At 41.1% G+C, this 13555-nt stretch overlaps 1 protein-coding gene across 7 annotated transcripts in view; it reads left to right on the top strand.

Moving 5' to 3' along the window:
- The window catches only part of SNX18 (sorting nexin 18), a 129611-nt gene that overhangs the window by 22785 nt on the left and 93271 nt on the right, over window positions 1-13555 (top strand). For 3 of the 7 annotated variants that reach the window (XM_055367885.2, XM_055367884.2, XM_004065258.5), the window contains exon 2: window positions 2018-4690. The exons of the other annotated variants lie outside the window; for them this stretch is intronic. In XM_055367885.2, coding sequence (XP_055223860.1) covers window positions 2018-2019 — 2 coding nt within the window. In that variant the 3' untranslated portion in view covers window positions 2020-4690. Of the gene's footprint in view, window positions 1-2017; window positions 4691-13555 lie in introns of those variants that run through there. 7 annotated transcript variants of the gene reach the window in all.

The following is a 13555-nucleotide window of genomic DNA, read 5'->3' as shown; positions in this document are numbered from 1 at the left end:
GGATTACAGGTGCCCACCACCACGCCCGGCTAATTTTTGTATTTTTAGTAGAGACAGGGTTTCACCATATTGGCCAGGCTGGTCTCGATCTCCTGACCTCAGGTGATCCACCCACCTCAGCTTCCCAAAGTCTTAGGATTACAGGCGTGAGCCACCGCGCCCGGCCCTCCTGGTCTTTTCAACTTCAATTTCTGTATATGAAATGTGAAACCTGTACAAATATAACAAAGATAAATGTTTTGCAATAAATTATTATTAATTTTTTATGTTGGGGAGATGTCTTTCTCTTCAAGCAGGCAAATGTTAGTGCTTTGCTGAAACTGTCAGCCACAGTAGAAATGTTTAAAGGGCCCTACTTTCAGAGTGATGGCTTCTTAGTAGAACTGGGACAGGGGTCTTCCTCTTTCTAGCAGAGTGCATTTCTCTCCCATGGGTTAGGTGGAAGTGGTGTGGGTGGGGCATGTGTGCTCTTTGCACCTGCAGTACATGTGTTCTTGTTTCAGGACTTTGCTGCTTTTCACTTAAAGGTCTCATTTAGAATAAATCAATGAAAATAAATGTGTACATATGTGCACACCTGCACATACATATATATGGATGAAATTTGCTGTTGGTGCTTTTTCATTTCTCAGGTCTTTGAACTATGCCAAAAAAGCATACTGCTTTACGTTTAAGGGTTTTGTTTAATATTATATTATTCTGTAGGAGATTTGAAGAAATTTAGAAATAGGGCATCTTCCCTTGTATATTTCACTATTGGGCAAGACAACATTTCCGAAACAAAGTCTCTCAGTTTCTGTACCTCCTCCTACTCAAGGTTCCTGGTTCCCTCCTCAGTAGTACTGTGTTCTCAGACTGCCAAGCCAGGCACTCTAGCTGTTTGTCTCTGTGTTCTGTCTTGCCTTTCAGTATGGTTTAGTGGAATGAGTGCTAGGCACAGTCGGGAAATCTGAATTCTTAAGCTGGCTTTGTTCAAGTGATTTGAGTTTTATTATTACTCATTCCCAAGAACTCAGGAATAGCCTATTTCCTACCCCTAAACATCCTCAAACTTTTGTGTCTTTGTATGACTGTGCTTTCAGGGGAGGGCCTGCCTTCGTATGGCACCTGCTGGAGTGGTCAATCCTTCACCCCCACCCCTGCAACACCCTCTGTTGATACTTCTAGGCATGAGATTATGGAACCGCTGGCATCATTCCTAAGTCATCATTAGGGCAGAGTTAACACTCACCGATCCTTATAGTCCCAAAAAAGGGGCAAATTCTTATTAAAGCCCTTGTACTCCAGGTGTGGGTCTCCCGATGCAACGTGAAGTCAGAATCAGACATGTGTTCGCAATTCACCCCTTCACCAGGCACTTTCTGTGTGCTGAGCACTTCAGCTAGGTGTTTACTCTGGATGACAAGATAATGGGCTAGGCCAACCCTCATGAGGGTGACCTCCAATTGTAGACTGGCAACATTGCCAAGCACCCTCCACGACTGTGACATGATTCCAAAACACAACCTGTGTTGGTACTAACTTGTTTCAGAGACTGGTTCTAGAGTCTTAATTATTTAGTGAGACTTCCTGAGGAAGTGGGTTTGGATCCTTTATGGGATGTTTTTATAAACAGTATAATTCTCTTAATATATGTGGAAATAATGATGTCACACCTTTTGAACATGTGAAAACTGCAGTTTCTTGTTGTGTCTTTTTAAGGACATTTCCTTGCAGTTTATTATCAGTTATGTATAGCATCTCTACTTGGAAGAGATGGGATACTACAGATTCTTGGTCAATGTAACAAACACTAGTTTTTGAAGAGAAATTTTAACAAAGGGAGTGTTTTCAGAAACTTTACCAGATTCCTTCTTTTTTTAAAATGAGTAATTATGGTCCTCACTTTAAATTTCAAAGGTATTGAAGGTAGTTTGGGCAACTATTTATAATGCCCAAGATTCTGTTTAATATGTAGTTATGTTCTTGGGATATGTGGATATATAGGTTTTTAATTAATTGTTATTTTTAACTACAGGAGCTCTTACCAAAGTCAAGGAGAGTAGGCGACACGTGGAGGAAGGGAAGATGGAGGTGCAGAAGGCTGACGGCATTCAGGATCGCTGTAACACTATTTCTTTTGCCACTTTGGCTGAAATTCACCACTTCCATCAAATTCGAGTAAGAGACTTTAAATCACAGATGCAGCATTTCTTACAACAACAAATAATATTTTTCCAAAAAGTTACCCAGAAGTTGGAAGAAGCTCTTCACAAATATGATAGTGTTTAATGACTGGACGTTGGATTGTGGACTTTTTCAGTTCAAGGATAATTTCTACAGCAGAATAAAAACTGCTGTCAAAGAGCTATTGCCAGCTATCAGTGGTGGTACAAGGACGGTTTTGTGTTCATCTGAAACCCAGCTGAATTTATAATTATGTAGGAAATAAACAGTTAATATGGTTATATAATAGAAACAGTACCACACATTGTAACTAAATTATACTATGTATGCCTACACTACCATTGTAACTTTTGGAATAATGATTATACTATTTGCCTTATTGCTTTTTGAAGTATGGGTATTTTAGTGCATACTTTGTAGACCTCAAAACCCATGAAGGGTCTCAAAGAAGCTGGCTGGATACAAGCCTGCTGTGGATGCCTTTTTACTCTCATAGATTGGGATTACCTAAATTCAACCTATTCTCTGTTTACAAACTCCAACTAGAGCAGCTATGCGACCTTGTGCCTTTAGACTCTTGGTTTTTCGTTTCTCCCCGTCCCTTCCCCACCTTTTTAAAGTAAGCCACAGCTTTTCTGATTGAAAGAGTGAAAGGCCAGTGCATATAATGACAAACTGATGATAACCTCATATTGGCAGTAGGGGGTGGAGGGGGGGTCGGGGGGGACGATCAGCTGTCATCAATTTGCACAGCAAGTATTATCTCCTGATAAGATGCTGGTGAATGCAGGGGAGTGAGATTCATTGCTCATCTTTGGATATGAAGTCTGTTAGGGAAGAAACGGTGCCACTATTCCCTTAGATGCAACAGTAGCATAGCCTCTTCACCCAGGCGTCCCAAAAGCTTGGCGTGAAGATTTCAGCAAACATGTCTTACAACATGAGGAGGAGGAGTCTAAATCAGTCAGGGGATAAAAGTATCGAATCATTGACAACACACACTTGGCTTTAGTTCTTAGGAGGGTTTTGTTTTTGTTTTTGTTTTTAGGTTGAAGATTTTCTTTTAATATTCAGTTTTTTGAAAAAAATGGATCTACACTGTTAACTGATTGAGACTCCACTGTGATTCACTCGTTTACTTAAAAACTTTTCAGGGATGTCTGTAAATTTCAGTGTTAATATGTCATGAAAAGTGGTGTTGATTGATCTAAGGAGGGACCAGAAATAATTTTTGCTATTCCAAATACTGAAGGAAAAAGATAATTGATTTATACTATGTTTAAAAAAAAAAGGTATTGATGAGCCCCCCCCAGGACATTTAACCTTAAAATTTATTTTAAATGTATTCTTTTATTATTATAAGGGAAATACAGATGGCTGATAAATACCAAAAAGAGTCAAAAGCAGCTTAATTTAAAAAGCACAAAGAGATTCTGGCTTACAGTGCCCCAATCTCAATGTTTTTATAGTTGCTGAGCTAACTAATGTGATTATTGAGTTTACAGATTTAAAAATTGTCACTGTTAGAGTATCTACTGTTTTTATGAAGTCAAACTTATGCTGCCTCAGAAATCCCTGGGTACTGAAATGGTAACATGGAAGTGAAGAGGTCACTTTGAAATATTGGTGAGTCACAAAGATTAAAGAAAAAGATCAGTTTGCAGATACTCAGAAAAGGTTACTGAAATAATTACTGAACAGCACATTTTCTCTCTAAAAAGTAGTTTCATATGGGTTGTATTTTTAAGATCAGATTATCATTTTGATATTTGGTCAAAATTTTGTACCTTAGGTTACTTAGAGCCAGATTTAACATCGTGAACATTATGTGGCTTTGTCTTTACTACAGATATGTGGAACTGTAACCAAATATATTGTCTCTAAAACTTGTTGATTGCAAAATACAGTTCTATAAACAAAACCCATATGTATATATAAATGTTAATTTTGCAGAAGTCTGGAAATTATAACTATAGCATTTAAGTTTGAGTCTGTATTGGACAGATAAGCACCATGCTTTTCAAATGATTTAAAAATTACTTTTATTTGCCTCTTTATTTTGATGGTGGTTTGATTTTTTTTTTTAATAGTAAAATCACTAAACTTGTGCAATGGTAGCATGGAAATTATCTGAGGTTTATTGTATGATTGTACTTTAGCCAGGGTGGACATAGCTTAAATTATAAAAACTAAAGATGAAAGTACAAGGAAGTATAAGTTATACTTATGTAAGTATAAATTCATGCTGCCTACTTCTAAGAGAAATTTCATTCTTCATAACCACATAACATTATAATGCCACTGATAAGGGATTTACATTAATTCTATGGGGGAGGACACTAGAATTATTAGTGTTCATTTTCATCTAAGATCTTTATTCTCTAACGTTCTTGGTCCTATTGAAACATTGCAGTATGCAAAACTACTGCAATGTTAAACCCAAGAGAAAAGCCATTATCATGTGTATGCTGGTCATCATGATCAGTGTGGTACAATTTTTAAAAATAAACTATCATGCCCTTCATGCCATTATTTGTCTTTATTTCTGTGATTTATAATCCTGATATGTGATGTGTTTGTAACACAGGGTGTGCACTTGAGCCTGGTTTTACTGTTTTTATTAGACAGAGTTGTTTATATGCTGTAACTGTAACGCAGCGAGACTGGTTCTTCAGCCATGTGTCGTAACCTCGTTCCCCATCCAAGCTGTTGTATCTGAAGGTACCCAGTTGCACCCCGGATGAGGGAACGCATTCGAAAGTGAAATGTAAAGCCAGTGCACGAATATTATAGTAATTGAGATTTTCCCAGGCTTCACTGATACAGTTGTTTTGCATTTATTCACAATAATACAGCAGATTCTTAAATGCCAATTTTTGTCTTAAATTTTGCTGCTGTTCTCATAATTAAGGACTTGAAAAATGTTTTAGTCTGTCAAGTATGTAAAGTTTGTGTAAAAACTTTTCAATGTCATTCTTAAGTTCATTGCCATAGCCATTTTCCATTTATGTCTTCATTTTCCAAAAATCAAATGCCATGTCTGATACCTTTAAGTCCATAAGCATTCAATTTTCTCATTTCCAACTTCATCTTTGGTTAACAGAATAAGTAAAACAGGGTATTATTTATTTGTAGTCTAGAAATGTTGAATATTGTTTTATTTCCTTCAAAATGTTATGATTAGTGCAGATCAGCCATGTTTATCTTTTTAAAAAATAAACAGGTTGCTTTATTTCTTAGCTTCAATGGAATATAATTATTTTTTCTCCACTCATCAAGGAGGCATTTATTTAATGTGAAGAATTACACAGAAAAATAGAAGAGCATGTTCTCTGTCTTGAGCTTCATCTGTAGTTACCATAGAAATTATTCATCAAACACTGTAGCTAATTTGATTAATTTAAAACCATCGTCATTCAGATAGTCCCATGGAGTATCTGCTTCCATTAGTGACATCAGGAATTAAGCACATAGCAGTAAGTTCTGAGTGAGAGGTTTTGAAATAATAGCTCCCATGAGTCCAATACCTGAGACAGAAGCAGGTGCTTAAGTAAAGTACTTGACATACTGTCTGTTGGTTGCCATAAATAGGCGAACTCCAACACACATAAGCCAAAATATAATGGCTGCGGGACCTGGCATATCTTGCAAGGGGTCAAAGTCCCATTTGGCAAAGCTTGCCGTCTTTGTGGGGCTTTGTAGTCTTGTATCTGCTTATCTTTACAGATTTGTTTTACATATATATTTTTTCTCCTGGCCTGCCTTTCTTAGCATCTTGTAATGTCTAGAATGGCCTAGCCATCTTTTAGTTCACAAATATACTTGGACCAGTGATGGACATCTGGACAAATCACCTATGGTTTGGGGAAGCTGTGAGGAGAGCTACACTTAAAAGTATGCAAGAGAAGAAAGGACCTTTATCTGGTTATCCTCACAATGAACCTATGAGGAAGATAATATCTCTAGTTTATAGATGAGTTAAAGAGATCAGTGAAGTCTAATATCTTTTGACCAAGATCACACAAACTAAATGATGGAGCTGAGATTCAAATTGGGATCTGGCTCAAGCCTATTATTTTTAAACTAGATTACACTGAATGCGATTTCTCTGCTTTTCAGAAATCCCTAACATCTTCCCAAGTCTCCACTCCTGGAATGATAGAGATTCCATCATTCTTTGGGCACTGGGCACAAAAGTACAAAGGGAACTTCCCAGAATCTGCTGTTTGCACCCATTTCTGCTGGGAAAGGTGCGAGTCTGTGCTGCCATGTCTGGTCTCTCAACAGAAGGGCTAACTGCAGTCTTACATAGACTGGGAAGCATGCCAGATGTTACCTTCCAGTATTTGTTATGAAGAGTGAGAGAAAGGGTCCAAAACTGACTGTTTCCCCTTCTCTCCAACTTTCACCTCCATGCAGTGCCGATAGAAGCACATTCCAGTTGCCATAACAATGGCCTTGGCAGAACCACAAGTCAAAAGTTTGAACTCCAGTTGGTCAGAGTCAGGGTAACTCATGAGTACCACTTGGTCACAAGTGGGGCTCAGGTGAGAGCAACAGAGAATTTGCTGAGTAATAAGCTCTGGAGAGTTTGAAGAGTGGTGGGGTAGACTTCTAGGCAGCATATAGAGGGATGCTGCTATGCTAGGGCTCCGTGGGCAGGAAACCAGAAAAACCCAGCAGTGGAAGCCAGGCCTCTGAGGTGGGGGAAGTTAATCTGGGATTGGCTCATGGCTATAGCCTTTCCAGGGATCACAAGTCCTCCCTACTTGGCCCTGATCCCAGGATGTCTCAATCCTATCATCCCTGTGTCAGAGCTTCTCAGACTGCCTGCCTGTCTTAAAGGCCATTTCAGCTTCATTGAGTGACTTGTACCAGAAGCATGCCAAAGGCGAGACCAATTGTCCATGTGAAGCCACCTGCAAGGGAGCTTAAAAACAAGGTGTGTGGTATTTTGTTGCTGTGTGTCCCATCAGCCTACCCTGGAATTGATCTCTAAGTTTGAAGTGGCCAGATGCATCAGACCTTATTTTTGCAGTGGTTCAAATTTTCTGTCACTCCAGGAAATGGCTCTCAGGATGGAATTGCTGAGTTGTTGAGCTTCTCTGCAAGCTGACCCAGCATATCAGTGAGAAAGGCAGCAATTTGGAGCCAGAGACCTGGGTCAGATCCTAGTTGCTCCACTCTCTGACCTCAGGCAACTCACTAACCCAGCTCTGACCCTCAGTTTCCTCAGTTGTATGATTGACTGACTTAGATTGTATTGAATTGTTGAGAGTATTAGATAAACCACCATGTGAAGCCTTAACCATTTTGCAATACTCCCTCCATGACAAACATGGGAGATGATAACAATTTTAGAAGTAGATACTTAATAAATGTTCTATTCCTGAACATCCTGTGACCATGGGCTAGTCACTTAACCTGAGTCAGTTTTCTTATCTATAATGGGGTATGCAGTCATCCCTCAGTATCTGCAGGGCATTGGTTCCAGGACACCCTCAATCCCACCCCACTCCCTGCAGATAACAAAATCTGTAGATGCTCAAGTCATAGAATGGCATAATATTTGCATATAACCTATGCACGTTCTCCTGTATACTTCAAATCATCTCTTTATTCCTTGTCATGCCTAATACAATGTCAGGGCTATGTCAATAGTTGTTACACTGTTATATTTTTATTTGTATTTTTTATATTGTTATTTCTTATTGTTTGAGGTGGAATATTTTCAATCGTCCATTGGTTGCATCCACAGATGTGGAACCCACAGATACTGAGGGCCAACTATAGAATCCCCTTTGTGGACATATTGTGAGAAATGAATGGCAGGTGGAAAGCCCTGAGCCCAAGGCATTGACAGGAGGGATAGAGTAAAGACCCTCTGTGGTTATGTGAGAAAGGAAGAGCTGCAGTATTTAAATAATAAGAACATTGTGTCACCTGTATTATGGAAAATTAAGGAGTTCACCCTTGGGTCCCAGGTAGGCAGAGGTTGCTGCTTTAGCCCTGGTAACTTCACCTTCTGCCCACTTTGCCCACCTGGGTCACAGGACCAAACCCCATTCCAGCTTCTTGTCTTGCAGAGCCCTGGCACAGCATCCTTCTTACTCTGCCTGGAAAACTACTTCTCCACTGCTTCTCAGACCCACCAACACCTCCTGTTAGGGTGGGGAGAGGCTCAGCTCTCCAGAGATGGCCCTTTGCAGCAAGGCAAAGGAGCCCTTGGTCTCCAAAAGCTAAGTGCTAATATGTTTAAGAATTTGTCCTGTAGCTCTAACTAGGAAGATCTGAAAAAGACAGCTCAGAATTTGTCTTTATTCACCAAATTAATAGTGGTTTTATTGAATTCTTTTCACATCCTGAAAATATGTACTTGGGACCTAGGACAGAGAGAGGCAGCCTACTCTGTGTTCACGTCCCAACCCTGGCCTCGTGTTACATACAGACATTGTAAGATGATGGTCAATGTGTCACTCTGGGAAGTTGAATTTAGTGCCTCTGAGTGGCTTTTGGGGCAGCCATGCCCTGAATCAAAATATTAGTGTAGACCAAGTTTCATTAAGCAACTTGTTTGTTCCACTTTTGTTCAACCCAGCAGTTTTAAAAGAATGCAGAGTCTTAGTTCAAAATGGTTCCCTTTGCTTGAAAAATCTTAAAAACATTGGAGTGCAGTTCAGGATTTACCAAATTAAGGTTCAGCTTAAAGCTGATGGTGCTTCTGTTGGTGTTTGTTCAGAATCTGTATTTTTAGTCACTTTTTAAAAAATTACTTGGCTCCTGTTTGTGAACAGTTGTAAGCCAACTGAGTTACCCAGATGCTAACTACATATTCACATGTGGCTATAACCTCCTGAGAGTGTCAAGTCCATAAGTCTGTGTTCTCTGTGTGAAACAAAGGACCTATGGGGAAAGTGAAACCTGTAATTCCAGAGAAAAGGAGCTTTCTTTACAAATGTTGCTTTTTAGTGGCTCCTATCCCAGAATCAATGGAAAGAAAATTGGACCTTTTAGGTATTCATGCTGACAGGTGGTCTCATAACAAATTTCTCAGCTATCCAAAGGATTAAAAACTGTAGGTATCTATCATTTTTTAAAAAAACAAGATGAGGAAACTCTTCATATACCAATACAGAATTTTCCTAAGAAAAATTAAATGAAAAAAAGAGGCAGAAAAATATTTGTACGCTACCCTTTGAGCAAAACAAAGCGAATGTGTTTGCTTATATATGTGGTAGATGATGATTATTATTTTTAGATGGAGTCTTGCTCTGTCGCCCAGGCTGGAGTGCAGTGGTGCGATCTTAGCTTACTGCAATCTCCGCCTCCTGGGTTCAAGTGATTCTCATGCCTTCAGCCTCCCGAGTACCTGGGATTACAGGTGCCCGCCACCATGCCTGGCTAATTTTTGTATTTTTAGTAGAGACGGGGTTTCACCATGTTGGCCAGGCTGGTCTCGAACTCCTGACCTCAGGTGATCCACCCGCGTCGGCCTCCCAAAGTGCTGGGATTACAAGTGTGAGTCACTGCACCTGGCCTATGTGTAGATTATTTATGAAAGTAAATGCAGCAACTTGGTAGCAAGGCAACATTGTTTGCTTTCAGGAATGGGAATGGGGGGCAGGAGAGAAACTTACTGTATTCCCTATTATCTCTTTTGAATATAAACGATTGAATGTATTTCCTATTTTAAAAATAACGAAATGAATGTTAAATTTGACAAGGGGACTAGCAAAAAAAAAAAGAAAAAAAAAGATGTCAAAAGGTGGGTGGAGCTGCAGCTCTGTGCCAACCCCCTCGAGATCTGGAAGTGAATTGTACAAGGCACAGGAAGAACTATCTTGTTTGGACAGTGGACTCAATGATCAAGTCAATGTTCATTGTGTTACTTTGCGAAAATTCAACAGCATTGGGAAGCGGACTGCTAAGAGAATGTGTAATGTAGGCAGTAAAGACAAATGTCGCTGGACCATAGTCTGTTGTTTTATATGGTACTGGGTATTCTTTTGTCTTCTGAACCAAAAATCCTTCTCCTCCTCCCTTCCCTGTGAAGCCTTCCATGAAACTCTAATCCCAGTGTCTTGTCCCTTCTCTGCACTCGGATCACTTTTGTGATGGCATTTTGCTACTAATTATGTAAGATCCTGGGCTAGTATCATTTCTTATTCTTACCACATCGAGTGTTTATTTTGCTCTAGGAATGATACTGCCATTACGTTCATTCTTTGATCTACAGAACTCTCCTACAAAACCATTTTACAAAGAAGGAAACAGGCTTATAGATATTCCATAATGGTCACATAAAGCAGCAGAGCTGGGAATTGAATGCAGTCACCTGACTCCACAGCTTGCGATCTTAATTCTTTTCCAGTTTACTTGAGACTACCAGGCAAACATACAAGCCCTGATTAAGTGGTGATGTGGTGGTCTCCTGGAGGACAAGGCCTATCCCATCCTACACTTTCTCTGGGGTCCCTGGAGCACACTGGGCCCAGAGCAGTAAATACAGCAGAACCGTGGTTTTAGAAACAGAGACCTTTGTGATCCTCTGTGTGTGCACAATCCTAAATCGCCCTTTATGAAAGAAAGAAAATAGTGATATGCTAGCCCTCAGTGTTGGCATCACCAGCACCAGCAGTCAGCCTTCTTAGGAAGGCAGCCTTTCACAAAGACCTCTGTGCTAGTTTCAGGAAAATGGAGGAGTTGGCTCCAGGAGGAGAGAGCAGCCACAGTGCTGGCTTTGTTCTGCTGTGGGTGCCGCGTCTGTCCACCAGCCTGCGGAATTCAAATCTGTGCCTCCGCGACGTGACCCATTACCACGCATCACACCCTTCCGAGACATTCATGAGCGGCTGGTGTTTTGACTGTCAAATCTGCGTCTGCCAAGTTGCTGCCGTTTGTTCTCCTTAAACACATCTAGCAGAGTTCAAAAGAGGCTCAGGCTGATTCCTCATGAAGAAAGCTGGCCTCTGAGGGGGTGGCCCAAGGGCTCTAAAGAGGCTAAGACCAAGGAATTCACCACCATCAGAGCTTTTGGATTCTGAAGCTTTTAATAAGATGAAAAAGTAATAAATCATCATGCTGGCTGTTTTACTCTTTCAATACAAAAACTTTCAATGAGACCAGACTTCGGACCAGCATATTCTGTCCTGTGGACAGACCCTGTGGGAAACCAAATCATCGTCATCTAAAGGTTGCTATGAGAAAGGTAGTCACCCCAGTGCCAGCACACATTGGAGTCATTTTGCTTGAAAAGCCTGATGATGCTGTCGGCACGGTGGAGACATCCTGGACGCTGGGACCGATAGAGTCCTTCATTCTGCAGATATTTATTGAATGCTTGTTGTGCTTCGGGCACTGTTGTAGGCACTAGGAATATAGCAGTGAACAAAGCCAACAAAAATTTACATTCTAGGTAGTAGGTGAGGCAATAATAATGAAATAGATTAGTGAACTAGATGATATGTAGAAGGTGGTAAGTGCTATGGGGAAAAAACTAAGGGGGGAGGAGGGAGGAGAATTTGTTATTTTAATTGAGGTGGTCAGGAAAGGCCTCCGAACCTGAAGACTTGAAGGACTGAGAGTGAAGTATGTGGAAGACCTTGGGAAGAACATTCCAGAGCTTCCACAGTCGGTGCAAAGGCCCCGAGGCAGGAGCACAGCCGGGGACAGTATGGCTGGAGTGGGAGAAGGGTGGGAGGGGATGGGGGTGCAGGCTGGTGAGGAGGAGATGTACCCAGAGGTGAGTGGGGAAGGTCCAGATCTTAGAGGGTCCTACGGGCTGCTCTGAGGACTTTGGCTTTTTCTCTGAATGAGATGTGGGGCTCCCAGGGGCGTTGAGCAGGAAAGAACATGATCTGCCTCATGTGACAAGGGCACTTTGGGCAAAGGCAGAAGCAGAGACCAGATTGGAAGCTTCGTGATAAACGAGACATGGTGGCCCACACCAAGACAGTGGCAGTGGAGGCTGAGGACCTGGTGGCCACCATGTCCCCAGTATAGAGCTTGGCAAGCACAGCAACAGGTCGGGGAGCTGATGGCCACCATGTCCCCAGTCTTGGCAAGCACAGCAACAGGTCCCTCCTCTGTATTCTGTGCGTCCACAGCAGAGAGCCACCTGCTTTTGATCAATAATTTCTAGTTTAATTAACAATCATCTTGGTGTGATGCAAGGGACATTCTCCTTAGAGTGACTTTTATTATCTATTAAGTACTATTTTATGAGTTAGCTCTCAGATAATAATTTTATTTGTAGATTCTTGGGGCCACCTCACTGCTGTCCCGAGATGTAACAGACTGACTGAGGTCAGACGCAGAAAACTGCCTTCTAAGTTTCTGGGTGCACACATCTATATGTCAGCAGTAGATTATCAGCCATCATGGTTATGGCTTGAGAACCTTGTCTCTCTCGGTGCAATTACATCTGCCTGGTTCCCATAGGGGCTGCCTCTGATTAGCTCTAGCATCTCCAACATGGGGGTTGAGGCCCAGTGGTTGCCTCTCCATGTACTCTGGGGACCTTATAACTGCCCAGTCACGGTGCTGCCACATGACATTTGCAAACTGAATCAGCAAACTTTAGCACACTGTTCACAATTCTTTTGGATTCCTTCCCATGCCCTAATGTGCAAACACTGGATTCACTGTTCTGCATGGCTGGGCCTCCGTGGAGCTCCCATGCTCTGCCTGCTCACCAGGGCTCTGCTGCTCTTTTACCACCAGATTGCCCTTGGCGAGGCTTGTATTGAACCTTTCTTCTGCTTCCATTTGTTCATCTATTGCTACCATTGTTTGTCTTCTAAACAAATATCTGCAAATGAGCTGATAAAACTTTAAAGAATTCTTTCCTCCATCTCTCCTACTTTTGGTAATGGTATTTTTGGACCCTGGCTTTACCTTAGCATCACCTGGGGAGCTTTAAAAATATTACGGTGCCTGGACCCCACTTTAGACCCATTGAATCAGAACGTGAAGGGGGGCTTTGGCTTCAGTATGTTTTAAAGCTCCCCAGATGATTCTGATGTACAATTTCGCTTTCTTGCTACAAGTAGACATAAACAGGGCCTAGCTCCGCAGGCTGTTCAGGCTTCTCGTTCACCAACTCAAAGGTTCATCTCTAAATGAGGCCTTAGAGAGTCACAGAGAGTCAGTGAAGGGGCTGAAACATGAAAACGTTCATTATATGAATTAAATTCTCTGTTCCATTAACAGAACACATGGCCTGTAATGAACTATGAATTAATATAGTTTTAGTCCATGATCCATTTTGAATAGCACAATATTTCATTGTATTTTGTGTGTATGTATTAAAAGCAATGATGTGTTAATTATAAGTGATTATAATAAAATGTTTTCCATTCTTTAATGCATCACGGCTTTAAAAAACCAG

Source organism: Gorilla gorilla, chromosome 19 (genome assembly GCF_029281585.2).
Source record: "Gorilla gorilla gorilla isolate KB3781 chromosome 19, NHGRI_mGorGor1-v2.1_pri, whole genome shotgun sequence".
In the NCBI taxonomy this organism is placed as follows: Eukaryota; Metazoa; Chordata; class Mammalia; order Primates; family Hominidae; genus Gorilla; species Gorilla gorilla.
This window is presented reverse-complemented; position numbering and strand designations above follow the sequence as displayed.